Genomic DNA, 18135 nt, shown 5'->3' on the forward strand with positions numbered 1-18135 from the left:
TATCAAGATTTCAATGAAAGTTTATTGAGATATGTTAAAGTCAGGGAGTCATGTCATTTTCTTTCACATTACGCATGCACATGAACTTCCTTGAGTAAAATCGTAAATCAGCGGAGAGAATTAAATGAAAATATGCCGCGGATGTTATTGTCCACAGTGAAAATATGTCGGCGGAAAGTGAACTGAAAAGGGCACTTTACTTCAATAAATAGAAAAGGAAGTAGTTCTCAAATCCAAGTGGGCCGTTATAAAAAAATGAGGACGATAAAAGAGTGTATGTACAATAAAATTCTCGGTAGCACTCATTGTCAGCGCAACTTGTGCACTAGCGCTTTTCGCAAGCAAGTCTTTTTATTTGATATCTTTTCATCTGCAATGATATAACTCGAGAGTTTAATATGCAAACACGATCACAGTTTCAGCAACTTCAAATCCTGTCGTATAACATGTATAATCGTTCAAGTTCAATTTTATAGCACGCACGCACGCGAAATATGAAAATATATCTTTAAAATAACATTTACATAAAAGAATTAACTAAGTATATTTTTAACATAAAAAGTTAAATAAAGTCTCTATTTCTATGCAGATCAATGTGCACAAACAATTGGACTATTATTAAAAAATATATACATATTATGTAATTCAAATAAATAAAGTCGTAAAACCATAATATAACCACGATATAAAAAACATTAAATAGGTATATCATTAACACACAAAATTAAATTACGGAAATCTGCGAGACATAATTGTATTTTGTATTTTGACAGGAGCTATGACCTTCGACTTTTACAAGGTTCATTCGTGCGTTCAACGTTGGTGGCGGCGCGGGCGGATCGATAGAGCGTCTCAACAACACTAACGGTAGGAGCTTCTTTACCAAGCTGATTTCGCGCGGATCATCGGATTCCTTTCAGCGAGCCCGTGCTGCACGACGTATTTTTGAAGGCGTTATGAGCGCAGAGTCTGATAAGAACGATGCCGATGCCGCGAGAGTGGCTCTTCTCGGCTTGATCCTTACGGATGGATGACTATGATTGATAGTTGCGCCGATGTCATTACCGGTCACGAAGTTTCGCACATGGCAGTGCCATCCCGTTTTCAAAAAAGTCGACGAAATTGCCTGCCGTCGTCTCTCCTTCTCGCTTGGTTTTTTCTTTCTTTTCTTTTTTTTTTTTCTTTCTGAAACTCACCCTTTGTAACCTCTGTATCAAAGGAAGTTACGTTTTCGCACATCTTGCAAAGACCTGCCGATATCCGACCGTGCATTCTACGAAGCTGCCTCTCGAACCGGCTATTGTTTGCTTCTCAATCTCGATAGACGCACGTGGCATAACAATACTTCGAATCACATAAATAAAGCCGGAAAGAAGTAACGAAATGTCATGCTTTTAGAAAATCTTGCTTTTAAAATTCTTATCACTTATTTTTAACTCTGTATGAGATAGTATCCAGTTTGTTGTAAACGCGCGCTGTTGTAATATAAAAATGCCGACGTAAAAAATAACCATGTTGACGTGTGTATAATTGTATTATATAATATATGCGATGTGTTCAAATAAATTTACAAAATATAAGATTTAAAATGAAATAATTAATAATTATAATTATATCATTCATGCATCACCATACAGCTTACGTACACTCTTTTTTATCTTTATTTTAAATAAACTAAAAAAGGAGAAAAATGTACGAAGTGTGTAGAGAAATGTATACATATCGTCAAAAGATTCAAATTTTTTTTCAATCTTTGTATAATCTTCATATATTTTTATATTTCTTTGTAAAACAAAAATTGAAGAAGAATTATGAAGTTAAACTTATTAGTCGCGCTACACATGAAGATTTAAAACACTTCGTACATTCGAAATAGTTAGATCGTACAGATAATTACCTTGAAAAGCCGCAAGATGTTGGCGACCATAATGGAGACCACGCTGAATGCGGCGCCTATCACACCGGTTACCGGCTTGTGGGGAACGTAAGTGGGCGTTTTGCCATTTTCGCATTTATACTCCGATATGTCCTGAAATGAGGGAAAAGTGCCAAGATACTTTTTCATCGCATGATGACGACATAATAAAAAGAACGCTTATTTTTATCAAAATGTCTTTTAAAAGCGTTTTCTAAAAACGACGAACGAAATTAAAATGAAATTTCCATAAATGGCGCACATTTACGTTTTTAACATCCTTCAGCATTCTCTATTTGAGAATCACATTTATCCGTATTTGTTTCTGATATCTGAACATTATTCATGCTTTTTCGCGATTAGAATAGTCATAGTGGATCGAATACGATGCATGATAGACAATACTGAAATCTACATAATGTTTTAATCTTAAATACTTATGTAAGAAGAGAGTATCTTGTATAGAATATATTTATATTTTCAATATTTGCAAAAGATTTGGAATAGAATTTAGAATATTTTTAGAAATAAAGGAAACTAAAAATATTTATTTCTTATCTACTTAATAAGCTATGATTCGCTTCAAGTTACAAGAAAATTAAATATTGCACTTTTCGTTTAACGGAAAATGCGCTGCTGGATTTCCACACCTATGTTTCTCACTCTGTTCCCTCTCTATTCGACAGAGATTTGCGCGGGTAACTGCCGTGATGGATGAAATTCGACTGTGAAGTTACAATAAAGTTCGTTTCGTTGTGCGCAACTCAGTCGTGCTCGTTAGATCCTTCCTACAAGCTCGGCGTCACACGGTTCGTAATTAAGGAATCCTGTGCAATTCTCAATTTGATGTGGAACACAACGGCACTTGCCGTTACTGTGCGTTAGATAATTGTACCTACTCGAGGCAGTCGATAAACTAAACAATTATAAACCATCTGCTAATAGAGGTAAATCTACAATCATTATTTTAAATATAGCGTAATTATCCCTTTTAAATTTTACTGAATTGTTAAAGCAATGTAAAATAATATTAATTAATTTTAAAAATGTGATCTCAATTTCTTTATTATTGCTATCACTTATTCTTTAGAAAATGTTTGTATTTTTTTATCAACGGTAATGAACACAATAATAAAAATGGAATATAATCTCAGGAATTAATTATTAAGTATTATTTTATTACAAATAATTACTTAATTTATTTTAAGTAAAGATTTTGTTTAAAAATTACATAAAGTAAATATTCAGAGATTGATATATTCATGCTGAATTATATGAAATTGCTTCATGAGATAGCTAGAAATTTCTGCAAAATTACAAATTTCTCGTATTTGTTTTGTAAATGTATAAATAATTGTCTATAACGAGCTTGAAGTGTAGAGTCTGCAAACATTACAAAGATATTATTGTTAGGAGAAGCAACTCCCACTATATTGCAATGATTATATATGAATATGATTAGGAGAAATGCAACACAGTTAATACTAACAGTATCAAATTGCCTCGGTTTAACGCATAGTTTCCACTTCGCGCTATAATAACCAACATTCGTCTACCAATGTTTTCGGAGTCAATTAGATTTCGCAGAATGTAGCCTTTGAACAAGCTTGGTCGACTCGGAGAGTGTGCTCAGCGTCGACGAGAGGCCTTGTCGTTTTCTCACAGAGGCGAATACGTTTCGTCTCTTCACGATCTTATCGTTAATCCCTTAAATATCGTGAAATATCCAGCCGGCATTTAGCACAAATCTCAGCAAATATATATCACACTGCAGCTTAATTTTTAATCCGTCTGTTAAAAAAATTATTTTTATTTCCGCGAATCTACAATTTAAGGATTGTGCCACAAGAAAAAACAACAAGGAATTATTTTAATAAATTTATGAGATGGAAATTGGAGGAGGGAAGGAATTGATCTTGAAGCCCTTTTTTCAATTCTTCCGAATATTTATAAGCAATTTAAATTGTTTGTGCGTTCTATACAGTTCTAGATCTCTGAACGCGGCAGAAATATGTGCTAAATTTTTTAATGCATCTCTTTATTTCATTGGTTAAATCCTTTAAATTTTTCGTAAAATTAGGTGAGTGATCAGGTTCTATCAAAAATGTACATGTAATTAATTGCAAAATACGCGGAAACTTTTGGGAATGAAATTTATGCGACAATTAAACTTTATTGATTTTTGCGTGATATTAACGATTTATATTTACGATTTAATTTCGCGAATATTCACGAACTCGGTGTTGGTTACGAAATTTAATCGCGAATTCAGCGCAATTCGTGAAAACGTCTGTTTGCTGAGAGCATCTGGCGAGAGACTCGAGAATACTGTTCTCTAGCTGGTATGCCCACACGATTTAAATATGATGAAGCAAACATCACGTAAATGCATGCGTTGTGTATTTCTATGAGAAGATTCTCCGAACGACTGTATAAATCCGGAATGCATCATGTTGCCACTTCAAGTTATTTAAATATCGCATGTGTCTCTGGTGGACTCATGACATATTAATGTGATTTTTTTGGGAGATAACTTGCCGTATGTGTACGTGCATACATATATGTTACGTTAGTGTAACGGAAAAGTTAAGTAGCGTAAAATGTGCAGTCACCACGAGAAGGAAAGAAGGCAGCGCATTTATGAATGCATTACGCTGGTTGAAAATATTCCATTACACGTTATGAATAAATACATATTTTGTCACATGTATTATCGATTATGCAATGGAACAATAATAACATTGTTAAAAGATTATTCCGTCAATCATTAAATCTCGCTTGTATCATGGTAAAAAATTGTAACGGGCAAGAAAAATGGCATAAGCTTTATTCTTAAAAAAATGTCACTGAACTGAATAAATATAATGTGCAACGTAATTGTCATTCAGTGAATAAATTGACGGAAAAATTAATAAGTTGAATTTGGCGAACATTCACAGTCACATTTGGAACATTCTTTTAACGGAAATGTATATATGGATTATTAATTCATACGAAACCTTAATAGCAGTTAATAAATGTGTTAAATTCGTGTAATAATGTAAAAATATATAGTGATGGGATAGATATATTGAAATATTAAAATAGAATTTATATGTAATGCTAAAACACAAGCATCGGAAGCTCAAAGTGTAAAAAGATTAATCATCCATATTAAACGTTTTATATACCGGTAAAAAGAGCTCATCGAACTTTTATAGCTTTCGTCGATATCTCATCAAAGTACCTATCGATTCTTATAAGTACATAATTTGCAATTAATCGTTACCAGTCTGTCTGAATTATTCGAGTATCAGTTATATATGTTTGACATGATGGACGAGCTGTAAGATACAGAAAGCTATCGATAAGACGTGATGGCTCTTAAATTATGGCATCATTCCAAAGTGTTCGGTATCCTGAGCGAGTTTTGAAAGAGACTGAAGACCAAAAAAAAAAAAAGATTCTCTCATGCCGTCGGATCTATAGATCTTCGCTCAAGGAGGCACGTCCTTCTAGGCGAGGTATCCGCTCTTATTCGAACCCAAGAAATAAATCCAAACACCGGATTTGAGCATGCATTATTCACGCCGAGAAAGATGCATCCGTTCCGACACGGAAAATCGAACAGACGAATTCGTCCGACTGATGGCCGCAAATTAAACGAATTCGCATATTTTAATACACATTTCTAATAATTCCCACTTAAAAGGAATCTAATATTTCGCGTAAAAAGATGCGTTTTTGTTTTTATATTAAAAATAAATATACGTAAGGTTTTCAATAGTGAGAAGAGATTATGACGATTCTTTTAACTTTGAGTCATGAAAGTGATTTGCAGTACAGAGATTTTAATAAATATATCGACAAGGATATAAATTTTTATTGTAATTTTTCAAAATCTGTGCATTATAATTTTTAGAATTAAAATACTTTATATATATGTACAAAAGATTATAATGCCATAGACTTATACATATATGGATACAAGGAACATGTAATTAAAAAAATGCTAAAATAAAAAGAAATATATTACATTAAAAGACGAATTACAATTTGATTATTTCAAAATACTCCCCCTGACTAATACATTTATATAACTCATCGTTCTTGCCACTTGCTAAAACAGTACTGGAAGTACTCCTCTTTCATAAATGCCTTTAGTTGCGCTGTCGTAACTGCCGCGATGTCTGGAATTGATTCAAAACGTTTACGATAAATACTGAATATTATGAAGACTTATTAGAGCGTTTAAGAAACAAAGAATAAGCGTAGAAAAATACATGAGAAATGAGCAAATGGTTTCATTCTCCATTATAATAACGCTTTATGTCACACATAGCTTCTGGATACGGCAATTTCTTAAATAAAAATATTACGATGTGTCCTCATCCACTGTATTCATCGGATTTGGTACCGTGCGATACTTCTGGCTTTTCTCCAAAATCAAAATGACCATGAAAGGTAAACGTTTTGAATCAATTCGCAAGACATCGAGACAGCCACGACAACTAAAGGCAATTAAAGGCACTTATGAAATATGACTTCCAGTACTGCTTTAGCAAGTGACAAGAATGATGAGATAAATGTATTAAAAGCGAGGAAAAGTATTTTGAAGGGGACTAATTGTAATTTGTCTTTTAATGTAATAACTTTCTTTTTATTTCAACATTCACCGTATTTTTTATCATACCTCGTATGTGTGTATAATAATAAATTGATAAAATTAACTCCGTAGATTTGATATGAATTAGAAGTTTTCCATGTATTTCCAGAAACAGACGAAAATTTTGAGGACATTGCAAACATTAAATGAGCAATAGAAGAGCTGCTCAATTTTTAATAAAAGGTAAACGATGGATGATTCTTGCAAAGAGCGATCCATTTTTAATTGTAAGTAATAACGTGTGGAAAAAAAGGATAAATCAATGTAAGATTTAGAAACAGTATATAATAATAACAATGGTCGGTGAATATTGCACACGCAAAAGAATACTTTTATAAAAATCTACGACTCCCACTGGTACTTGATGATTTATGATTCTCACGTGATAACTGTTCCCAGGAGCGCAGTAGTAGCGCTGAATGGGAAGCGAAGGCAATTGCTTGTCAGGAAACGTGGAAAATAAATGGCATCGAACGAGTGTCGCGGCGCGTCGCGCGAAATCAAAAGGTGGGACTTTTGGCAATTGCGGACGCGGAGGTAATTCTTCAAGATTGTGCAACGTGTCGCTCGATCGTGATAACGCGATCCAATTTTGTGGTCTACGCGAAACGACAGAAAGCTATTATACACATCCGACAACTTTCCTTTATTAATCACATAATTAAGGGAATAATTAAAACTTGTAATATGATAGAGCATAATTAAACATGATAAAGGATGATATTCTCTGCCCCTGATAAATTAATGCAAGGCGAGCTCGGATCTTTACAAAGCAAAAGGTTCAAACAAGGTTTATGCTAATGTATTGAAGTTTTATGAAGTGTTCTCTCGGTATATTATTTTAGTCAAGTTAATGAAGAATTTAAAATATTATATGATATTTAACAATGCATTTTTTTTTAATTCCAACGCAACTAATTGTCAAGCTTAAAATTTTATTTCATTTTATTTAGTTTGTATTAATCATACATTCAGATTTTTTATTCAAAATTTAGAAACAAAAGAACCCGCAATCATTTATTTCAAACAAAAACAGAAATTTAGTTTAAACTCACTTGTTCCATAAAAGTACATTTATTTCCACATGCTAGAGTTTAAGAAAAAAAATAAAAATTTTAATTTTACATTAAAGTTTGGATAATGCAAAAAGTTATTTCTAAAGCGTGACTTGTTTGTAATTTCTATGCACTATAGTAACATGTTAATCCCAATTTCTCAACGATTCGCAGAATTTATGCCGCACTTCGTACCGCGGAGTATTACATTGAGTTGCCCACGGCGACGCAGACTTCTCTCTTTTAAGTTTGCGAGATAAATTCCCGGCGTGAATAAAAAGGAGCCAGAGGAGGGAGACTGACTTATATGAATTTACTACTATTCCATGAATCTTACTCAAGCGGAAGTGCTACTTCCCGCAACGAATACATTCCCATGTTGAAATATTTCTTAGAGTATCAAAATATCCTATATGATCGAAAAGAAATTCTTTAATAATGATGAACCAATTTGTACATTCAATAATAAAAACGTGCATTACGTGTTGTGCAATGTATACAATCAATACCAATGCAATACACGATAGGATACTTTTGAATTCTTCTTCTTTTCAGTCGAATAACTTTCGTCAAATAAAAAATTCAAATGCCACTTAATCTTTTAAATTTTATATATATTCCGTTTTTCAGAAATTGTTTTATGTAATAGACGTTTAATTAGAAGGTAACCAAAACTTGACTAACATTTATACGACACAATAAAATCTTATTTTTTCCAAACTTGGTATCTATATTTCAGTAGCTAAAGTATATTAACTTCTCTCATTACACGAAGAAATAAATTGAATGCGCGCGCTAAATACGAAGCGCTAAAATACAGATACAACTCGGGATTATAAATTCTTGTCAAAAGAAAGTACAGTATTATGTGGCAACGTATCACTAAAATTATTTTCGCTGCAGGTGTACATCGTAACTAACTATTTCGCACGCTCCAAATCATACTTTCGCAAACAATTCGGATTTCTATATCACGTTTGGCCAGTACGCACGTGACTCAAAATTAGAGGCAATATCTTTCTATAACGTACCCCGTTACGCAGTCTTTCTGCGTAAAGTTTTGCCGATATATACGTCCATGTTAAATGAACGTGGCTGGCATTACATGCTCCAAGATAAAAAGCGAGTTTAACGATTGCAGACAAGCGTCTGTCGAACTTCGTGAACTTCGATCTGCCTCTTCGAATTTTGTCGGTCGACTTTTTTATGCTCGACATAATAGCCTTATCGAGAAGCTTTCTACCGATGTAACTACCGCGGTCGATGATCCTAATTCCCGGTGCACTCCGGTGACCTCGGAATATCGATTTCCCTTAACATAGTTTTAATTCCGGATGAATAAGCCTTTAAGATCATCGGGCTTGTGATATCTATTTTTTAAATAACAATCAGTTATTAAATAACTGTATACATTTGACAAAATATTATCCAAATCTTTTTTAAATTTTGCTTTTAATTCTGTTTATAGACGTAGTAAGTATAAGCTGCGCATTCCTAAAATTGCCGTTATCAATTTAAAAAAGAGTGAAATAGCTTGATTAGTATTGCTTGCGCTCTCACTCTCATTCTCTCTCTCTCTCTCTCTCTTTCTCTCAAATATCAATAATGGGGACATTGTGATTTTATGAATGTAATATCCTTCTCTATGTTTCCTACTTAGGACAAATTAAAAAGAGATAACGAAACTACTCAATATTGCGTTCTCTTTCTAACAAAGCACAGATACTAAGTTCAGTTATGTAGAAAATACGCAATCTATTACTTACTACGTCTATGATTCTGTTATTTAGTTTCAAGAAGACTAAAAATTCTAAAAAAATTTTACATTACAAAAATAGTTAAATTTTTATTATTTATATCTTAGATTGCATTTACATGCAAAGCATTAGTACTTTAGTAACAAAAGTTTAAGCTTCAAGATTTTATAAATCTGTAGTTTATTTTATTTTTTATTATTGCGGTTAATACGTCCACTCAACATCTTGACGAAACAAAGTAATAATTTAGTTCAAGTCATTTTTTCGTTGTATCACAACTGTTTTTCTCATCGATATCACACGTTGCGACAGTCTAGAGAATTGCATTTTTTCGACCTTCCACAAACTTGTGGACTTTATTACGGTGCTTCGTCAATTCGGTCCGACAGAATAATAATGTCGATCGCTGCATGGGATTCGCAAAAAATTTTGGGCTTAACTGTCATTTGTCACAGCCTAATGAAAAAAAAAGAAGAAATACACAACACCCCGCATGTGAGCACCGATAAAAATGTTTTGCATGAGCTTTATGACACGTGGCACAAACGATAGCGATGTTTAACTTTTTGTTGTAAATACATCTGCCATAAATCTTCTGCAAATTCGCGTCTGATAGGAAGTACAGTGCAACAGTGGCATTTTCATAATTTTGCATAAAACTTTATTGTTAAATTTCTGTTCTTTGTAAATCTCGAATCAAAATTTTTAGATTGGTTTTTTGCTCGTAAAAAATATATGTGGTTCCTAATTTTTATTACGGATTTTATATTTGAAAAACAGTAATATATATCTCTTTCGCTTTTTATGTTTCGTGTTTCATATGTTTCGTGGTTTTATTGTATTTTCATAACAAAAAACAATTATTAATTAATTAAAATATAATACATAAGACTCTTTAATTTAAATACAACTTCAAGAATAATAATCCATTGACGTTAAGAGTCCAAAGACACGCGGTACTTGGTGTGTAAAATAATTTTATCTTCTTGTGTAATTACACCTTCATACAATTTTTCGTTACGTACGTTTCGGTCTCCTTCAGGCTTTCTTCAACGTTAAATGATATAATATTATTCCATTTCGATAAATTATTTCGCTAATCAACGTCAATATAATCCGCAGCTTGGAGAAGATTACAGTCCGCCATATCAGTAAAATATTCCGCTATAGTTAATTAATTAAATATAATAATATGTTCCGCAGTGTGTGAGATGGGCCTTCAATTTTAAGATTGAAAGCAAACGTTATCTATATCAAAGATAATGTTCAAATTTTAAAATTCTAAGTTAATCTATAAAATTTGCAAAGTATACACACATATACTCAACACTAACCGGAACAGGTCAAATTTGCATATAACAATGAGCACAAAGAATAGTAGAGATACTTGTAAAATGCGTCAATTATTAATTAGTATCTCGTAGAAGGACGTCCTACCGTATGTTCTTAAAAATGAATAGCGACAATAAAGATATTAAAATCCTTAATATAATTATTAGTTTAGTAATCAAAACATCAATTTTCTTTCAAGAAAAAGAAAAATAAATTCTTTCTTGAAATAGAATATATAAATGTGAAATATAATACACAATTATCATATACATATTATTTGATAAATTTTTAATTTGATTTTAAATTAAATTTTATATTATTTTGAAAAAACAGCAATAAAACGAATAGTAAATTGAACGAAAAAGCATAAAATAGTGTGACGGAATAAATTTTATTTCGTCTTTGACATTTTTAATTCACTGCTGATTGAGTAAAATATGATAAAGAGAAAAATTACTTTCGTAAAAATTATACTAAACCTCCAACCAAAATTATTTATGAAATAAGAGGAAAGCACAATAATTAATGTAGTATACGTGGTTTAAATAAATTTATTATGAGAGAAGAGATGCGAGAGATATTTTTGCGTCAGTTATCGTCATGTCAGTTTGAATGACGTTACAAGGAATGACTATATTACGTTCGTAAAAAATTTATTTGATGATAGAGTTCGCAATTTCCGATCCATATCAAATTTTTTTTCTCATCCGCCATCCGTAGATACTAAAAAACACTAGCTAGTAAAACTTCGTTTTTTCCCTTCTCTCTTGCACTCTTCGTATTCCTTCAAGCTCGAGAACTGAACCTCGTTGTTCAATGACGCGAAATAGTGAGTTCCAATTTATGAGTGTTAAACTCATATTGCAGAAATAGAATTATCAATAGAGGGTAAAAAGAATAAACTTTAAATTAGTCAGTCAATGTTCTAATATAAGTTTTAAAAATGTTATAAACATTCCAGTAAATTATAATCATTAATGTTCAAATGTTTAGCAAATTATTTTAAAGCAGTCACTTCGCAGTAATTAATTTTTCAGCGATAATTAGAAAACATTTAATTGGTAGGTACATTAATTATTTTCTTATTTTTATTAAAATAAAAGAGACAAATTTTTTTAATCTAATACAGTCACATAAAATTAAGCACAATATTTATAATTTTGTATCAAGTACTAAAAATTTAAAATACATATATTACTTGATAAAATTATGTCTCAAACAGAAGGGTAGGTAAAGCTAGCAAATTTGCAGCACGCGCGTTTTATTTCCAGTCTCCATATAATTTGCCAGTATAGAAATTATTTAAAATAATAAGGCTAACTATTCCCTTGTTTAAATAATTGAATAATGTTATTCTCTTTCTCATAATCGTATCGTGAAAATTCCCGCATAAATTACAGCATATTTTATCTTAAAAACATTTTCAAGATATAAGAAATTTGTCCTTTGATGGTCTATGCTGTATGGACAAATTAAGAATATTCATGTAGAATAATAATTATTGTAAAAACGATTATCAAAAAATACTTATCTACTTTATATCCTTAAAAAGAATATCTATTCTGTATCTCTTACAAAAATTTAATAATTTAAGGAGCTAAATAATTACTTATTTTGAGTATTAAAAAGTAAGTACCTAATATTTATTAAAAGTGCTTTTCAATACTCAAAATAAGTAATTATTTGATCTTTTCAGTATTAACTTTCTATAAGAAATATATATATATATATATGTATATATATTAATATATTTATTACAGATATACACATGTGCGCGCGCGCGTGATGAAATTAAAAAAGAACCAATTGACTAAGCTATAGCTTAAATTTTAGACAGTTAAATTGTGAAAGAAAGATATAAAGATATATCTAATATCCTTTTAAAAATGCATTTCTGCAATCAATATATCTTTTCTCCGAAGAAACATAAAGTGTATATATTTGTGAGATCTCGATAAAACGACAATAAATTTCACGTATGGATTATTAAATGTCGTTTCCTGGATACATGTTATCGAAATGTTATTTTTATAGAAATTGATGTGGAGTTAGCCCAACTTCACTGACGGCTGACGTTTGATTCGCCGATTCAAACAAGGCGTAATGTATACATATACTGTGATCAACAAGGATGAGATATTGATCTTCAAACTATGACATGTGATTTTTTGAAAGTCGTTTCGCTGTTTAATTAATTGATATACTCGGGACAAATTGAATTATAACGACAAATAAATCAATAATAAAATTTTAGTTAAGGATAATAAGATGAGTAATAGGATTAGTTCTCTATGCACTTCTAACTCAAATATAAATTATGAGTTTGTTACGTATATATTATATGTAATAGTATTTAATGTTAGTAAAAAATATATACATATAATACTTTATAAAAAAATATGTATTTGTAAATTGTAATATTATTTCCAAATAAAACTTTTTGGACAATTAAATCGAAAGCATTTCTTGTGTACAAGAACACACATGTTGTGTACAATTCCATTTCTCATTCTATTTCACGTGCAAATGCAAAAGTAAATTACTAAAAAAAAACACATATTTCTAGCTGCTGTAAGTAAGAGAAAGCTTTTATATTTATAACAATATATGTATAAAAGATAAAAAAATGTATAAATTTCACATTAAACAGAAAGTACCTTTTTAAAAAAGAAATTATGTAGATCATGTTAATTATAAAACAGTACGACATTTGACAAAGCAACAAATTTTCACCCTTTTGCATATATTTTATATTTATAATTTAAAAATTCCTTAACATAAATATTATATATATAACAATATATAATATTGTTATATTTTTTGCGCGCACTATTTAACTTGTTAATTTTTACTTTTAACTTTACTTTTAACAAAATGCTTAAATGCATACAATTACATTGTATTTACCTATTAACTTGATAAATACAACTGTCAAAATATACGATAATATAGTCATTCACGAAATTAGTGCAGCGAGAGAATCAATTAGCGGAAAAGAGCTAACAACATTTCGAGAATATTTGGATATATTCGAATATCGATCATTTAACATGCCTCTTTTTAGAGAAGATGTGTATTAAAGATCAATAATTCCTTGCTTAACTACACACGGTCTACTTGCGTACAAAGTTTTATGTTTTCTTTGAAATTAGATAGGAGTATTAGTCGTACGATCATACACATGGCTGGGCGGTAATTTTCGGCATTTAGGGTTATTAGAGGGCGATAAGGAAGTGAGGCGCGAGTAGAGGAAGATTACAATGATCGATAGTGACGTCCGTTAGGATTTCATCGTCTACTATTCTCAAGTTCTCACGGATGTATACACATCACTTTTTCTTATCCTAAGTTTTCGTTGTCAAAGTGGCATTCTTACAACTTTTCACAGTAATTCAATGTCGTCTTCGAGAACGTCAAAGTTGCTCTAGACCGATAAATTTCTTTGAATATTAAATTTACACGCTGATTTTCAGCGCTAGTAAAAATCGCTCTTCTTACTTTGTTATTTGTAAAAGAACTTTTCTAGTTTTTTTTTTTTTATAAATACTTTTACGATGTTTTAAGTCGATGTTTACGATACTTTTAAGTCGTTTTAAATATAACAACTGCAGGTTTCTAATGTTATATATAATATAAGAGTTGTAACAAAAAACATATCCGCATAATTTAATGTAAAACGAATTGTGCATTTAATTATGTAAACAATATAATTTGCTACATAAAGTAATTGCGATTTTTTTTTATTTTATGTACAAGATACTATAATTATATACACATTACGCACTGAACAAACAAATTCCTTATTTTAATTTATGGAACATTGGTTAAACTTGGTGCGATGTAGAACACCTCGAATTACTAATAAGGAAACCTAGCGAAACTTTTTGCTCTTACTGATAAATAACTTTCTTTGAAGTAACCTGGCCGAAGTAATGTAATCCACACGCAATTCGTTTAATCCAAGTTACTGCTCTATAAATATGATATGGAAATAGATATGAAATGTGCATATGAAGTGCCGCAGTAAGGTGCCGCGTAAAATTTAATTCCAATTCTTTGATTAAATTCAGAATAGATCTTCTTCGCAAAAATACATTAATATTTTTTAATTGCACACTGCTAATAGTAAAGAATTTAAACGGTATTTTTAAATATTTATATTGTAACATAATATATACAATAAATTGCCTTCCATGGTTTACACATTTATAAATACATATTTATATTTGAACTATTTTAAGGTGTATTTTGTTAAAACTATGTTAAATAAATTTGCATTTTCGTCCTTCCACATTTCATTTTTTAATTGGCATATTTAGACATCTATTTTGTAAATATTTTTACTTTCTTATACTTTATTGTATTTTTTATTCGTATCCCGATATTCTTAAATCTCTCGCGTTCTTGAATTTTTACGGCTTAGGACACCTACTTTCTTTCCGTTCTTAAGTCCCCGCATACGCCTGCTGAATTCTCAAATCCCATTTAGTGAGCGATTTTGTTTCGCGACAGTTTCTCCTTCATGCACGGTGGTCGCTCGGTGGCGCGCAAATCTAACCAGAAAGTCGGCAGAAAGTTTCTGAAATTGCATTCTGCGCGACACGCATAAGGCAGCGTCATAAAACTTGCGCTACAAGAACACCCGTCAACAACACTAGGTGATTAAATCAATTATCGACAAAACTTGAGCTTCTTTTGTGACAACAAGGGAATACAATGACAACAGTAAGATTCTGCAAAACTTGATTTTGCTTGATTTCGGTTTGAACAATCGCGCCTGCATACTGACTCTGCAGCCGATTTGATTTATTCGTTAACATTATTATCAATAAAATAATTTATATTTCCTTTGCATAAACATTCATCGAATTATTATTACACTATGCTAATAATATAAAAAAGAGCAGCTCATATTTTTTGCAAACAATAAGAATAACAAACGTTTATTATTGTTATTATACTGTGCATTATTGTAAACACCAGAAAAATACAGAATAAAAAAAAAGAAAAATAAAAATACCGCTTAATAAATATATGTATTTACTATTTAAATAATGAGATCAGAAACGCACATTAACTCATGATGCATTAATATGTAATTTCGCGTTTTTCTAAAGAGCACAAAGTTTTTCACAATGTATAAAATTTTTGAATGCTTATAATAAAATTAAATTGCATAAAATTATTAAATTACTTAGAAGCTATACATATATATATGTATATATATATAAATATTATTTATTATTTATTATACATTATCATAAAATAAAGCTCAAACGATAAATTTCCATTTTTGCTATTCAGTTAATTTGCTGATGATGATTGTAAAATATATATTTTAACTTGACAGAACTATCGTCCGACTTTTCATTATTCTGAATTTAAAATATGTCGAATAAAAAGTTCATTGCATTTATTTGCGAAAAGTAACACTTGAATAAAAATACTCTCTACATTGCTTTTAAAACTTCGGAATACTTTGACGAAGAAAAGAGCGCATTATCGGAAACCGATATCCGTGCAAGAAAAGCAGACAGACTGTAATTACAAGACGTTACATGATACTGGTGTACTCTGGCAAGCCATTAAGCAGTTTTTTTTAACGTAACCCATGAAAACCGCTTCAATTTAACATTTTCCTACAAAATAGCGTACTTTTATCTACTATTTTCGGATGCTTTTACATTTTCACAAAGGTAAAAAATTAATGATTTTTTTAGTGGATGGTTCATAACATTTCTATGTCGGATCAAATGGACACATATGTGTGAGCTACAAATGTTTTTCGTGTATACTTAAATTGATATTTACAGTTTTTACACGGAAACAAAAAGTGTGTCAGATAAGATATTCAGAATAAAATTACATCTTGAAATAGAAACAGTTCAATAGTTTAATTTTAAATAAAAATTAATTGATAGCTTATTTAGCTGATTAGGAAGAACTACACAATTATTTTCGTAAAATCTGACATCATTAATATATTATATAATTTCGCAATATTTGATATAACGCATAACATAAAATAATTATTAAATCTCACGTTATAATACGATTAATAATTATAAAAATGTATTCGCGTCACGTATAGACATCAAGTCAAATTTTTTACAAATTTTTCACAAAATATGATTTTCATAAAAACAATTGTTCAATTCTCATCTCCAAAAAAATGTTATAAAAACTAAACTAGGCGATGCTGAAGCAACGGCCGAAACTTCGAGTCGCTGTTTACTGACGATTTGTGCATAAGTAGGTATGCGTCTCATATTGATGTAGTAGTGTATTAATGTTTTAGTGTATTAGTGTATAATGTTTACTACGCATTATTGTCACAAGTATACATACACATGCATTTTCATACAATCTTTTCTCATATATTAAAGCACCTATAGGTTCATTAGTAAAAGCACAGTACATTTCTTTCATGTAAGTTCTACCGTGGTTGAAGCTTATTTTATAGATACAAAATATAAAATCTTATAACAAGCAAATACTGTTACGAGTCTATGCTAGAAATCGTCAAATCGATAACAAAACTGTTCCGTTATTGCCTATACTTTAATTCTGAAAAAAGATTTTCAAATCTGTAAAAATAATATATACAAAAATCTTGCACAAAAATTATTGCGTTTTCGTCGGTGAAACAAACAACTCCAGTATTGCCTTAATACATATCTCTCAAGAATCGTTTAAAATTGAATATTTATAGAACCAAAATTTATTTATAAAGTCGTATCTCGAGATTAGTATTCTCAAATAAATAGTTCTTTAATAAAACAGTGATTAAAAAAAATCAACCGTTATACAATAATGAGATTTAAAATGCGTCGTAGATAAAACATCGAGTAATTTATAAATATGTAGATATAATAAATCTAAATAATAAGTCTAAATAATAATGTCACAGATAGTCGCAGAAATTTAAACTTTCTCTATTTTGGTAATTTTGTATAATCTTTAATAAAACAATTTTTCTGTTAAAATGTTACTTTAAATTTAAAAATATTAACAATATTAGCAAAAATTTAATAACACTATATAATATTATATAATACGATATGTCGCTGTTGTTATTGAAATATAGCCTGTGGTAAAATGTTGACCTACAACATTAATACAATTTAATGTGAAAATCTATTATAATGTTGTTAAATTATTATTTATCGATTTATCTAAAAATTGTAAAAAGTTCAGTTTCTCATTTTCTATTTTATTTATTTTATTAATTGTTATGTTTTTTTTTAGATTTAATTGAATTCAACGCATAAAAATCGTTGTAAAATGACGGGATATATCATTAAAATTATAAAATAACATTCATCAGTGTCATTTGGCTATCATTATCTCTTCATTATGAAATAATTTATCATAAAACAATACAAGTTACCCACATTAAAAACGATATTATATATATATATATATATATAT

General features: G+C 30.3%; 1 protein-coding gene across 1 annotated transcript in view; it reads right to left on the reverse strand.

The window, feature by feature from the left end:
- Positions 1–18135, reverse strand: part of LOC105459158 (metabotropic glutamate receptor 8-like) — a 101220-nt gene that overhangs the window by 50987 nt on the left and 32098 nt on the right. The window contains exon 5 of the mRNA XM_011704939.1: positions 1898–2029. Within this exon, the coding sequence (XP_011703241.1) occupies positions 1898–2029 (132 nt within the window). The remainder of the gene's footprint in view (positions 1–1897; positions 2030–18135) is intronic.

This window comes from Wasmannia auropunctata, unplaced genomic scaffold, assembly GCF_000956235.1.
Source record: "Wasmannia auropunctata unplaced genomic scaffold, wasmannia.A_1.0 LD334208.1, whole genome shotgun sequence".
Classification (NCBI taxonomy): Eukaryota; Metazoa; Arthropoda; class Insecta; order Hymenoptera; family Formicidae; genus Wasmannia; species Wasmannia auropunctata.